Raw genomic sequence first — 13,134 nt, forward strand, 5'->3', positions numbered from 1 at the left:
CTTTACATATGAAAGCCAAGAAACAGTCTGAACTATGCCTTGGTAGAGACCAGTAATGAATCTATTTTAATGCCATATAAGCACATATAAATACCCTCAGTGAAATCATGCTTTTATGGAATTCTCCACAATTTCAACTGATTAGGCTGACAGCTACCTATAGTTTCTTTTTAATACAGAAAACAAAAAGGAAGGAATTTCAATAATAATTTTCAGATGGTATGTCACAAAAGTTCTTAGTCAGTTCTGCTAATTTATATGTAGTTTAACCAAATGGGTTTTTCACTGTTGCCAACAGGTTAGCAATGATGAACAGTGTGTCCATTTAGCTGTGCATAAAGACTAGGAACAATATGCATTGAATTCAGGTTGCAGTTTAGAAGAGGGATCGGCATCCCTAAGTCCAAGCTAAGCAGCATTAGTGCAGAATTCAAAGCTTATCTTCCATCTGAACAGCATATGCTGTTAATGCAATAGTTTCTGAAGTACGGTTATTTAGCAATAGCTCACTGGTAACGTAGGTGTCATCAGCTCTTGACAAAACTTACTTCTGCCCTTTGAATTCTATGGTGGCATGTTGGGGACAGTCGTATCGTGAGACTTGCCTTTATAACGTTTGTAGTTTTCTCTTTGAAAGCGTATTAAGAAAAGTGTATTTTGAAAGCAAGTAGAGACATTTGATAGTGGCACTTCAGCTAGCAAGAGTGTTGTGTTTAATCTTTTCCTCTTTTAGGCTCTGAGGATCTATTATGGAAATTATTGTTTTTAATGGAGCAAGAATTTTGAAGCAAGCCGAGGTCACTTAGAGATTCAACACTGTGACATAAATAGCTGTGAAGAAGATAACAGGTCCCATTATTTTTGCATTCAAACAAATATAAAGGGGAAGTTATGAACTGGCCAGAGGCGTTTGGGGGAGAAGGAAGAAGAAAGCTTAAGGACTACCTTTCCTGTGAAGTATTACATTAGCTTAAGAAGAATTTAAAATTTCATAAACCAATAGCTTGATTCAAATCTGAGATTCTTAAGAAAATATTCTATAAGTACTGTAAGCAGCATGTGTTAACATGGAGAAACTCTTAGCGAGAACTGTTATTTTTTAGTAATATAAAAGATTTATCAGCTGTTCCACCACTTATAGACCAGAGAGCTCTGGGGATGCTCTCCAGTGTGAGGTTCTACCTCCCTGTGTCCTATAGAAATTAAAACAAAACAAAACAAAAATCTTTTGTATTTTTATCATAATATATGATACAAATTTTCTTTGAGAAATCAAATGTTGGACCAGATGATCTTTCAAGGTCCCTTCCAACCTGGGCTATTCTATGATTCTATGAAATTCTTAATCTAATAAATTATCAGCATGAGAGATTATTTTCTCCTGCATCCCAGAGCATCAGTTGTCTTGTGTTAGCTGTAGGCTGTTGCTGTGTCCCTTCAGAAATGAACTAGCTCTATACATGTGACATGTAATTTTGGGGGCAAAATTCACATGGTTTGGCAGTGAATATCGCCTGATTCTGCAAGCAAGTCCAGTGAAGTGAGTGCCACTACATCTGTAGGTGCCTGTTCATCAATAACAGCAAGATGTCGAGGAACGAGTCCTAAATTTGTCCTGAGCAACGATGAGTCTGTGTATTTCACACCTATTTTTACCCCTCGTGCTGTACTGTGCTTTGCATTGCTTATGAACCCTTTTTCTTCAACTCCTGCTTTGCTTTTGCAGTTAGTGGCAAAACTCTTGTGTTGCTTTAATGGGGCCAGGATATCGGTCGAGTATGAGTTACTTACAGTTTTAAAGGGCTTCTAAGTGCCTTTAACAAAACAGCAATCTTATCAAATTTGTGGAAACAGGGTTGGCTCTCTTTAAAAGCTATGTGCTATTATAGCTAGATGATTAAATGAGCTTGGAAATTTTAAGAGGAGATAATCTTGCTCTCTGTTCTGTCAATGTAAAAAACTACAGGGCCTGTATCCTCCACAGATTATTTGGCGGAGACTGAGTTGTTATTATCACTTAAAAGTCATGATGGCACAGTGATTGCTTAAGCAAGAGGTGGCACATTCTTGGTAGGAGAGAAATGTAATCTGTACTTGATGTTCTGATTGAATGTAAATATTATTCATGGCATATAGCTGAGTCCTCTTCCCTAGTGGTTTTATGGCTTGGGCTTCATTGGACTTCTATTGCTGAGCTACATCATTTCCTAAATATATCATCTGTATTGGAAGCACTTAACAAATTCTGGATTGACAGAGTATATGGATCAGTGAAGCTGGAAACCGTTTATCTTTTAAATTATCTAAACATATTCTTCCCACCGTGCCTACTTTAGTTGTTATGTTTGGGTCATAGCATATACCATACAGGCCTCTGCTGATATTTTTCTGAAAATACTTAATATTTTATTACGTATCCCTAAGGAGGAGAAAGCCATCAGAAAAGTTCTCAGACTCCCTTTCTATCTTGACAAGTACAGGAGTGGATTTTCAGTGGCAATTACATACTTAGAGGGCAGGAAAGGGTCACAGCCTATGTCCAAAATGTGAGGCTGATCTTGGCCTCAGACAAAGATTACTGGTGTACCGTTTGCAAAACTGTGCCTTTCATGAGTCCAAATTTATATGGAATGTCTTTGCGTGGCATTTCTAACCCCACTTCAGTTGCCATTTCATCACGTATCCCTTGAAGGAGACATCATTACATCATAACTGGTCAGTCTGAAAAAAATGTATATTTTGTCCCGAAATAGGCAGACGAGAAACACTGAAACATAGTTTACAAAAGCGATTGACAACTTCCACCATAAATTCCAAAGATGAATTGTGGACAGAGTTTCAGTGGCCTGAGTCAGAGCTAGGAGCTGGAAGCCATGGCATTGAGATGCAATGCTTCCTGGTTTTGGAGCCCACAAGAATAACTGAGAGCTATTACCACACAGAGGCAAATCAGAGTATTATTTACTATTTATTTGGTATTTCTGTTATGCCTTCTTTGCAAGGATCTCAGACAACTTCACAGCTAATGCCTGCAGCATCAAAATATTCCTGCCTTCAAGGAAGCCTTGTAACTCATTGCATAAACCTGTCAAGACTGGTTAGTTACTCATTGCAAAGCACCCTCTGAATGCTGAAAAGTGTATGCATTTTATCTACACCTATTGGTACATACAGACTTCGTATTTAAAAGTTCTCTGTGTGATGTGCCTACCTTAACAGGTTTTAAGATGTGTCTTCCAGGAACAGTGCTCGGCTCACTCCGTTAGGGTAATGCTATTCATTTAATGGAATCACTTATGATTTACACTGGTGTAAGTGAGACTGGAATCTGGGCCTTGATCTTTTTAATGCAAATTCATCAATTCTATTAGATAAGAGATGAAGGGAGTCCATTATGTTCTTCAGTCATCTCTTGAAGCAAAATCAGTTGATTGGTTCCAGGCAGTAAGAGGTCCCTACTCCTGCAGTTAGTTCCAGAGATGAAACCTTGGGTTGGTGACCAAAGCTCTTACTGGAGTTATTTATTTTTCATGGACAGTGATCAATGATGAGTGCTAATAATGACAGCAGTGATTTCAAAGTTAAAAGTTAAGAATGTAAAACTTAAGACTAATATGTTCCTCTGGTGTTAGACTGAGCACTGTGTTTAAACACACACATTCTTTTAATTCAAAACATTTTATTCTCCTTTTAAACCCACACCTTGATGTTAATCTGACAGTGGTGCAAATGAGAAGGTCACAGAGGTCTCTCTGATGTAAAATCAAAGTGAATTCAGAAGCCTGGTGCAGACACTGGAATAGTGTAAAACATAGAGTACGTAAACATAACAAATAGCTGGCACATACAAAAGTATATCAAGTGCGAAATGTCTACAATACTGCAAATTAACTGCTATGGCAGGAGAGCTAGCAGTGGTGTCCAGAATGGAAAAGCAGAACTCGATTACAGAGATCATAAAATAATCCTCTCCCTTGATCTTCGGCTCCCTAAACCAGGAGAGGCAGAAAGAGCTGCCTCTGAACAAACAATCTTTTATTGGTGATGGATGTGGCACTGCTTTGTCCAGTAAAATTGCTGATTTACTAATAGGAAAAAAATAAATCTTTTGTGATGACACCAACCTCTCTAACCTGCTAAAGAAAGTGCAAACAGATGGGTATCTCTGTGACTGTGAGTGATGAAACCAGTCTAGAGAAATACCAGTAGCGTCTGACGAGAACTAATATTGCAACATGCAGTAACATCACCAGCATCCCCCATTAGGATATATTCATTTTCTTTGTGTCAAGAATATGACCAATGATACTGCATGGTTTGATTTAATAGATCTACCTCTTCTAACAAAAGGTATTTTATACAAATGTGAAATGTGCTCAGGGAAGCCTGGACAGATTTAAATTCCTTAGACTTTCCTCTTTATTGCAATGCCAGCAAAATTAAGGGACTTTTGATCCTACTAGTAAATTTTTAAAAAAAATGTAGGATACCTGCTTTATGGATTTTGAAGGGAGAGAAATAGTTTTTTGGTTTTGATATGAGAATGTGTTTTTAAAAATAATAATTTCCTTTTATACATGAAACTCTTTATTGGCTTTGATACTGGTGATGTTTTTCCTTAAGACTAATCTGATGTACTTCAAGAACAATTGCAACCAAGTCTGGTTGATTTAAACTGGTATACAAGCCAGGTAAAACACATAAGTGAGAACAGAAGGAGGCCCTGCATTGTTGGCAGAGCAGGTAAATACAGCTCAGAAACTTATTTGTGGAGTTACATAGTTTGCAGTAAGTCAAGTACATCAAAAGATTAATACCTATCACATATCAATGCTGAGGGAATGGTACTTGGTTGATTATAAATCAAAATTGAAGGACTTTTGGGTGCAGCTCATCAAACACTGACTTAGGAAACAATTTTCTTCTGCATATTTTTTCTCCTCAGTAGTCTACAAAGGCAGTTGGGTAATTTTTGCGGCTTCTGTATGAAAAAATACTTATCCTTTAATCCTTAAATCACAACAATTGAGCATAACTTCATGTCAAAAGCAGCCAATAAAAGTACAAAATAGGGATTAGCAAGAGTATTTTTATATTAAAATTACTAGAGTTGGAAAGAAGTGGCACATAATCTCAGTACCTTCACAAGGACTGTAGCAAGCTGAAGAGGATTTGTTCTGTTTCATTTGAAGACTGATAGCATAAGTTACAAGGGAGAGAAGCTATTATACTAACAGGGAGGATTTCATAGTAATCATAATCCATAACTGTACACAAATTTAATTGAAAGTTCATTCTTTTTTGTCTGATATCTTTTAATCATCAATGCTGTACGATACTTCTGCTTCAACTAGCAAAGCACATGGGAAAGGAAGTTAAACCGATCATTTTGGTCATAAATTAGGACACTCGTACAGCTGCAGCAATTGCTTTCATTTCTAAATATTAAAACAAATGACTACTCTCGTTTAACCTTGAGGCACAAGATTCTCATCATTTATATTGTGATATAATTCACATGAGTGAATAAAAGGTTCTGATGGAACGAAAAATAATTCCTCTTCATTCTCTCCCCAAAGTGCTCAAGCTGGTTGGATGGCCACATTTGCAGCATGAAGTCCTGGACTTGGTTTGCATATTCGAGAGGAAAAAGAAAAACAACCCCCCAGCCACTGATATACAGCTCACTTTTGAAAGAAGCATGTATTCGTTTCAGATCCTGATACTTGGGATATTTCTTCAATCTTGCCTGGAGTTGTGTATGACAGGTATGCATCACAGTAAATGGCAACTACTGTCTACGCTTCCCTTTTTAGAACATACACAAATTTATTGGTTAATGTTTATATAAGCACGATGTAAATGTGTCTGATTTACTGTATCAATACCTACAGCTGTAGACTATCTGTTCTACTCAAGAGCATTTAAATGACCTTTGGGGTGTACAACGTATATCCCATTATCCCATTAACGACAAGGTGCAGCTTTGGGCAATAACAGAAATGTTAGTTTATTTATATGCACAATGATTCTTTTTTTTTTTGCTCAACTGCTTTTACAGCTTCACCAAGTTATAGAAGAGTCAATAGCTGACTTAGTGACTCTGACAAAGTAATACTTTGCACATACTTATCGCTAGAGAAAGAAAAATGCTGGGTTTATTTTTGTGACCTTTAGATTCAGAGAACTGGCTAAAATCAATTTATAGTTCAAAGAGATTGGATGATACCTCCACTAAGCAGTAAAATTGCTTCCGCTTTGATAGTGTGCATTAAAATATAACACCAAGGTAACAGTCATTGATTTGGATACAGAATGGGGAGTGAAGGTGGGTTTGTCAAGTGTGGGAGGTTGGGGAACAATGTGACAGGTTTCAAGCCAGTCTGTCTTCAATACTTAAGAAAAAGGTTTCAAAGAAGACCAAGGAATCTGACCTAGTGTTGTGGTTTGACCCCAGCCAGCAACTAAGCACCACGGAGCTGTGCCCTCCTCCTTCCCCCCTCCCAGTGGGATGGGGAGGAGGATCGGGGAAAAAAAAGTAAAACTCATGAGTTGAGATAAGAACAGTTTAATAACCAAAATAAAATAAAATATAATACTAACTAATAATGATAAAAATATAATAATAATAATAATAATAATAGTAATGAAAAGGAATATAACAAAAAAGAGATAAATAAAACCCAAGAAAAGACAAGTGATGCACAATGCAATTGCTCGCCAACCGATGCCTGAGCAGCGATCCGCCCCTCCCAGCCAACTCCCCCCTGTTTATATACTGGGCATGACGTTCTATGGTATGGAATATCCCTTTGGCTAGTTCGGGTCAGCTGTCCTGGCCATGCTCCCTCCCAGCTTCTTGTGCACCTGCTTGCTGGCAGAGCATGGGAAACTGAAAAATCCTTAACTTAGGATAAGAGCTACTTGGCAACAACTAAAACATCAGCGTGTTATCAACATTATTCTCCCACTAAATCCAAAACACAGCACTGTACCAGCTACTAAGAGGAAAATTAACTCTATCCCAGCCAAAACCAGGACACCTAATAACTACTGTTATTAAGGAATAAACATGAGTTCTCTTGGCAAATCGCTCTGTGCAGTAAAAAGGGGACGACCATCCAGACTGTCCCCGGAGAACCACACATTGAATTATGAGAATTTCATTGAGAGAGCGCAGGATCGGATGACTGATGAGTGGTTGCTATGCTATTGCCACTTTCTGCCTGAGGTCAGGACCCAGCTTTTCTTTTATCACAGCAGAAGACCTCTTCTAATGATCAGTCCTCAGAGATTAATGGGACCAGCTGACTTTCAGAGCTCCCTAAGGAAGATTATTGCTCAGGCTACAAACGATACTATTGAAATGCTTTAATTATCTGTCGCCTTCAGTTGTTGGTATAGCTGTTCTTGCATGACACTTTGTTTATCATCATCTTCACAGGTCACCTTGGAGAACAGATGCCTTGCAGCAAAAGAATTAGGAAAGAAGGAAAGCGGAGTGATACTGGCATGTGTCATGTTCTGATCTTACTGAGGAGGAAACATGTTTTGAAATCCCATGCCAGTGCTGTGGCAGAAATACAGATGTGGTGATTCATACCATCTAGTAAGTCCTGTTGTGAAGAATTCTCCCTACTGGCAAATGAGGTGGTTAATCTATTGAATTTCAACTCATAGAGCCAGATATTCCTGAAATAAGACCTGCTAGCTGCTCATCAGGTAAGAGTGAAAGAAAAAACCTTTAGCGTTTGATTATATAGTACATTGTATTGTAATGCCATACTAGTTCGTATTTTCTTACAGCCTTTGTATGCAAAACCTTTTCAAAATTCTAAAATTTAGAAAGTACCTGGTCGGGGGACTTTGGTACAGATTCGACCATTTCCAAAAAACCCTGCTGGACATCGGCCACAGACGTATCCAATGTAAGGGGGTTTCCGCTCAAAACATAGCACTCCAGGAAAACACGGCCTGTTGGCACAGGTAGTCATATGTGACAGTGGTGCTGCATGGCCTAAAAAAGAAGGGAGTCCAAGCATGTTTAGTTTTAATTTCTCAAATCAAATGCATATATAAAATTACGCAGTGACTGCTTGAGCCCAGCTAAAGCTTTGTAACTGCTTTTATTCTTTTAAAGTCTAATTAATGCAGAATGTTCCCAAACCTTGAGCCAAACATGAGAATGTCCTGTAGGCACAGTGTAACAGAACAGCTGTTTCTCATTAAAGCAAGATTTATTAGTCCTCTAATTACATGTTTTCAAGTTTATTACTCAAAGTTGTTTGGCATTTATCATGGATAATATAGAAACTGTAATTTTCAGCATAAGTGAAAGATTAACTGAGTGAGAAACTGTATTATTCAACATCCTTTCGGTCTTTTATAACTGGAAGGTAATCATCAAACCCTACAGCACATATACTCTACCTTTAAAAATACACTGTCAAGTACATATGTTTCTGATCTAGAAATCATCCTTAATGTGTCAAACCTTGTATGACGGGAGACTACTGTAATTATCTTAGAACTACGTGCAAAATTTAACACTCTGGTAGTATATAATATTTTATCACTTATGATGTCACTGAGTAGCAAGTGTATATGAACTGCCTGTGAAGTATTTAATAGTGTCAAGACAGAGAACAGATGACGAATAAAAACTTAATGATGGTTGTAGATCTTTTTTAATTGTCTCCAGTGAGGTCTCCATCATGATTCTCAAGTATTTTCAGCATTATTCTTGCACCTTACCTACAGCATTATGATGGATACCTGTAAGAGGCAAGTTCTGGTTAGGTGTTGGCTGGCCTGGTACAGATATAAAAAAAGAAGGTGAGAAAAAAATAATCTTTTCTTTTACATATGCCCCTACACAACAGATATGCCCAGTCTCAATTTTTCTGCTCCCTGCTTTCACTAGAAAATCAGCTAAACGTGCAGCACTCATTAGAACAGGGCCAACGTAAGCATCGTGCGGGCGCACACCCACGTTAGAGAGTGCTGTAGTGCTCCACCCCTGGGAAAAGTAACCGCCACCGTCAAGTTCATACTTCGAGTCAATCTTTGCTTATGCTCAAAACTCAGTCTTAATTCAGTGACTGCCCATCAAATAGTGAAATAAAATGTCAGCATCACTTGGCTATGGCAAGCTGGCGTAACCTGTCATTCTTATCATCTTGCTTGCTGTTGATCGCTAAGATTTGGAGTGAATTTGTTCTGTCTCAGAAGCAATGTGATTTCTAGTTAAGCCTGACCACTCTGATTGCTATTGCTGCAATGTCTCCCTTCCACGTAAAATTGTTTAGCAGCAATCCACAGCCTGTTGTATTAAGGGGGTTTTTATTTTTAACTCTATCTTTCAATGATGTATTATAAACAGCTAGTTTACTGTTAAGATGGTAAAACATATGATTTTTGAATATGTAAACTGCAGCAAACGAAAAAGATTTCATATCCTTGTATACCTACCACGTCTATCACTTATGTTAAAATTCTTAATTACAGGAGAATCCTTTGCCTCTAAGGGTTGCAGCAGCTGCTTAACCTTGGTCTTGTTCAAATCACCTTTGCCATTGCCTTTTTCAATGCTTAAAGCTTTTGTAATGTCAGCAGCAAGCACAGCTGTGAAAAGAAAGCATGGAGACAAGGAAACAAGGTGTTAGAGCTTAGCTGTGATTGATGATAAAAGGCAACAGTAACAACAAATCAGATAACCTGACATAAGTTTATTCTGGAAGCCAACCATCAAGCAAATAAAGGCAAATCAGGTGAGTCAGCTGCTGACACGCAGCAAAACTTCAACACAAATATAGAAAAAAAGACTATGTCCAAACTCACTGAACTTTGCTTATCTCGGAGACGTACTTAATATGCACAGTGATCTTTTATTGAGCTAAGGGCACTAAGGCGGCCCCAGGCCCCCGTGTATTAGACAGCTTTGTTACTTGGATGAAGATGCTACGCTACACGCTGGGACCTGGGCTCTGTCTGATTCCCGCGTCTCCTTGAAAGCTTCTGTCTGAAACTATGTGGTGCATGTTTGTTGGATTTGGTTAGTTCAGCTGCAAAATTTGTACGTGTCAAAATACCTGTACAAAGTATACGTGGATGTAAAGAGGAAAATTGATTGGTGGAGACTCTAAAAAATATTGTTTTCTGCATAATTTTAAGATAATTTCTTGAATTAATTAGGGACTGTAAAGTCTACAAGGATAACGTTGCAAGTTAAACAGCTATTGCCCTGGGTCTCTTGGATATTCTGTAGTCTTAATAAAGCCTGAGACTATGACTCTTCATATATATTAAACAATGCAATGAGCTATAGCCCACTCTAAGAGCTGTAAAGTTAATTCAGTTTTCTCCTCCTTCCTCCCAGAAGCCTTTATACTTGCTTAAGCAAGGGAAGTATGAGTAGGTATGTTAAGTCTGTATATCAGAACCACAAAGAATGATTTCTATCTTATTGTGGGTGGACAAGGAAGCCCTCAGGTTTATTCCTTCTAATAAATGTGCATTTTGGAAGTAGAGAAATCTTTCTGTAATTAAAAAAATGCAAAGGAAGAAATTACTTTTCTGATATATTTTAAAAAGGGCATTACTTTGTATATCCTTCCTTCATTGGTCAAATTAGCTACAAAAATATGTGTTAGTGAAACAGATGCAAAATCTCTTTGAAATAACCAATGTGGCCAAATAATACAGCAAAGAAAACATTCTATACAGACATTTGGCAATCCGATTGAAGGGATATTTGGTAAATCTGGCAAAGGCAGTCCTGCTGGTGCCAGGATCCTGCAGTTACAACTGAGTCTTTTTACATTGGATTTTTTTTTTTTTCCTTTTTGTAGTCAATATGAGGAAAAGTTAATATCTGCACAGTTAATATCTGTATCTTTTGCTTCTTGGATTTCTTTGGCAACACCAACAAACAAACAAACAAATGCAAAACACTTCCAGTGTTGATTTCTCTCCTTCTGGCCATCAAAATGTTATTTTTGGAGAAGATTTACGTGTATACGACTGAAACAAGCAGAGTGTGAGTAGGTCTCATCCCACGCACTGGGAAGGTCTGTCCTGGTTTCAGTTGGGACAGAGTTAACTTTCTTTTTAGTAGCTGGTACAGTGCTGTGTTTTGGATTTAGTGTGAGAATGATGTTGATAACACTCTGATGTTTTAGTTGTTGCTAAGTAGGGCTTATCTTAAGCCAAGGACTTTTCAGTTTCCCATGCTCTGCCAGCAAGCAGGTGGGCAAGGAGCTGGGAGGGAGCACAGCCGGGGCAGCTGACCCCAACTAGCCAAAGGGATATTCCATACCATAGAACGTCATGCGCAGTATATAAACTGGGGGGAGTTGGCTGGGAGGTGTGGATCATGGCTCTGGCATTGGTCAGCGGGTGGTGAGCAATTGCATTGTGCATCACTGGTGGGGTTTTTTTGTTTGTTTTTTTGTTTTTCCCTTCCTCCCCCTCCTTTTTTGTTATATTCCTTTTCATTACTATTATTATTATTATATTTCATTATTACTATTGTTAGTATTATATTTTACTTTAGTTATTAAACTGTTCTTATCTCAACCCACGAGTTTTACTTTTTTTCCCCTCTTTCCTCCTCCTCACCCCACTGGGAGGGGGAAGGGGGAAGCGGCTGCGTGGTGCTTAGTTGCTGACTGGGGTTAAACCACGACAAGGTCTCAGCAGAGCACAAAGTCACTGTAGCCTCCCAACTAAAGAGTCTGTTGCCCCAAAAGCAAATACTGAGCAGGTATAAAGTTGTTCCTGGCCCTTTCTTTCACTAGTTGGGACCTGTGGCATGACTTTACACCAAGCATGAGCTCAGCACCTGTGGACTGCATCCTCTAATGAAAGCACAACTTGGAAAAAGAGGTGCACATGGACCTTCTTCCTCTTACCCTACATCCTGCTTACACAGCTTTCGCCCCAAATAAAAGTAATCCTGGGGGGTGCTCCCCAAGTACTTGTTAGCGGATGGTATATTTAGGAGTGAAATAGTGGAGAACATGAGGAACGTCCTTGGCAAACTATCGAGCTGGCATCTGGAAAGTACTTTTTTGTATGCTACGGTGTTCATTCTAACCAAAATGAAACTAAATTGCAGTGAAAAATAGCAGACACCAATTTGCAATTATCCATATTAATATAACATGACAATAGTCTGCTTTGTACATTTAAAGGTCCGTACTTGAAGCGAGTGGCAAAGTACTCAATTAAGGATAATAGTAGTAGAATTGAACCCATTTTTTTTCCCCCATCTATTAAAATAAATCATGCAAAACACTTACATTTGCAAGTTTTACCATTTCCCTCCATCCCACTGGGGCAAATTCCACATGCATATGATCCAAAGGTATTCATACAAGACACTCCAGGAAAACAGAGACTCTCTTCACATTCATTCCTGTCTTCCTGACAAGTAAGCCCTGTGGCAAAACAAAGGGGAGGTTAATAATCAGGAAAGATTCCCTGTTTATTCCTCAGCTCAAATGTTGAAACAGACTAAGGCTTACTTCTCAGCTGTAAACTCATTACAGGGTACGTCACTCATGTTAGAGCCAAATTCCCCACTGTCTCACTTAAACCTGCTTTTATCACACTGTTTATTACTGTCTTTATTGGCACCAGAAGTGCTGAACTTGAGACTACTGCTCGTAGAAAACTGTGCATGTTAAATAAATCATTTCCCCTGCATTTCATATCTTTGCTGCTGCTTTTGTTGTCTTGTTTATGTGAGGTCTTTGTCATATACTGAAGAAGCCACTGAACGTCACCATTTTGGCTGTAGGATATGAAGAGCCATGTACTGATCTATTGTGCTTTTCATGATGTGAACCTCACATAACTAATAGCTTATTGTGAACCAGCCTGATAGAGTCTGGCTGAAGGTAAACCTTACAAAATGATCAGATCTTTTAAAAAACAATTTTTTAATTTAAAATTAAAATTTGAAGAAAATGTCTCTGAGCCACAGTGCTGGTGTACAGAAGATAAGCTGCTATAGGATCTGAACCCAAAACAATGTGTCTTGACTGTTGCTGATTTTGGAAATAGGGTTTTAAAAATCCCTTGAAGCAATTGATATTCAAATTCACAACTCTGGATGATTTAACGGATACC

The 13,134-nt window shown here is 38.4% G+C and overlaps 1 protein-coding gene across 1 annotated transcript in view; it reads right to left on the reverse strand.

Moving 5' to 3' along the window:
• The window catches only part of LOC127018516 (von Willebrand factor D and EGF domain-containing protein-like), a 191,759-nt gene that overhangs the window by 57,650 nt on the left and 120,975 nt on the right, over positions 1–13,134 (reverse strand). The window contains exons 18-20 of the mRNA XM_050900208.1: positions 12,303–12,440; positions 9,472–9,624; positions 7,853–8,017 (exon numbers count right to left, since the gene is read on the reverse strand). Of these exons, the coding sequence (XP_050756165.1) occupies positions 7,853–8,017; positions 9,472–9,624; positions 12,303–12,440 (456 nt within the window). The remainder of the gene's footprint in view (positions 1–7,852; positions 8,018–9,471; positions 9,625–12,302; positions 12,441–13,134) is intronic.

Source organism: Gymnogyps californianus, chromosome 7 (assembly GCF_018139145.2).
Source record: "Gymnogyps californianus isolate 813 chromosome 7, ASM1813914v2, whole genome shotgun sequence".
NCBI lineage: Eukaryota > Metazoa > Chordata > Aves > Accipitriformes > Cathartidae > Gymnogyps > Gymnogyps californianus.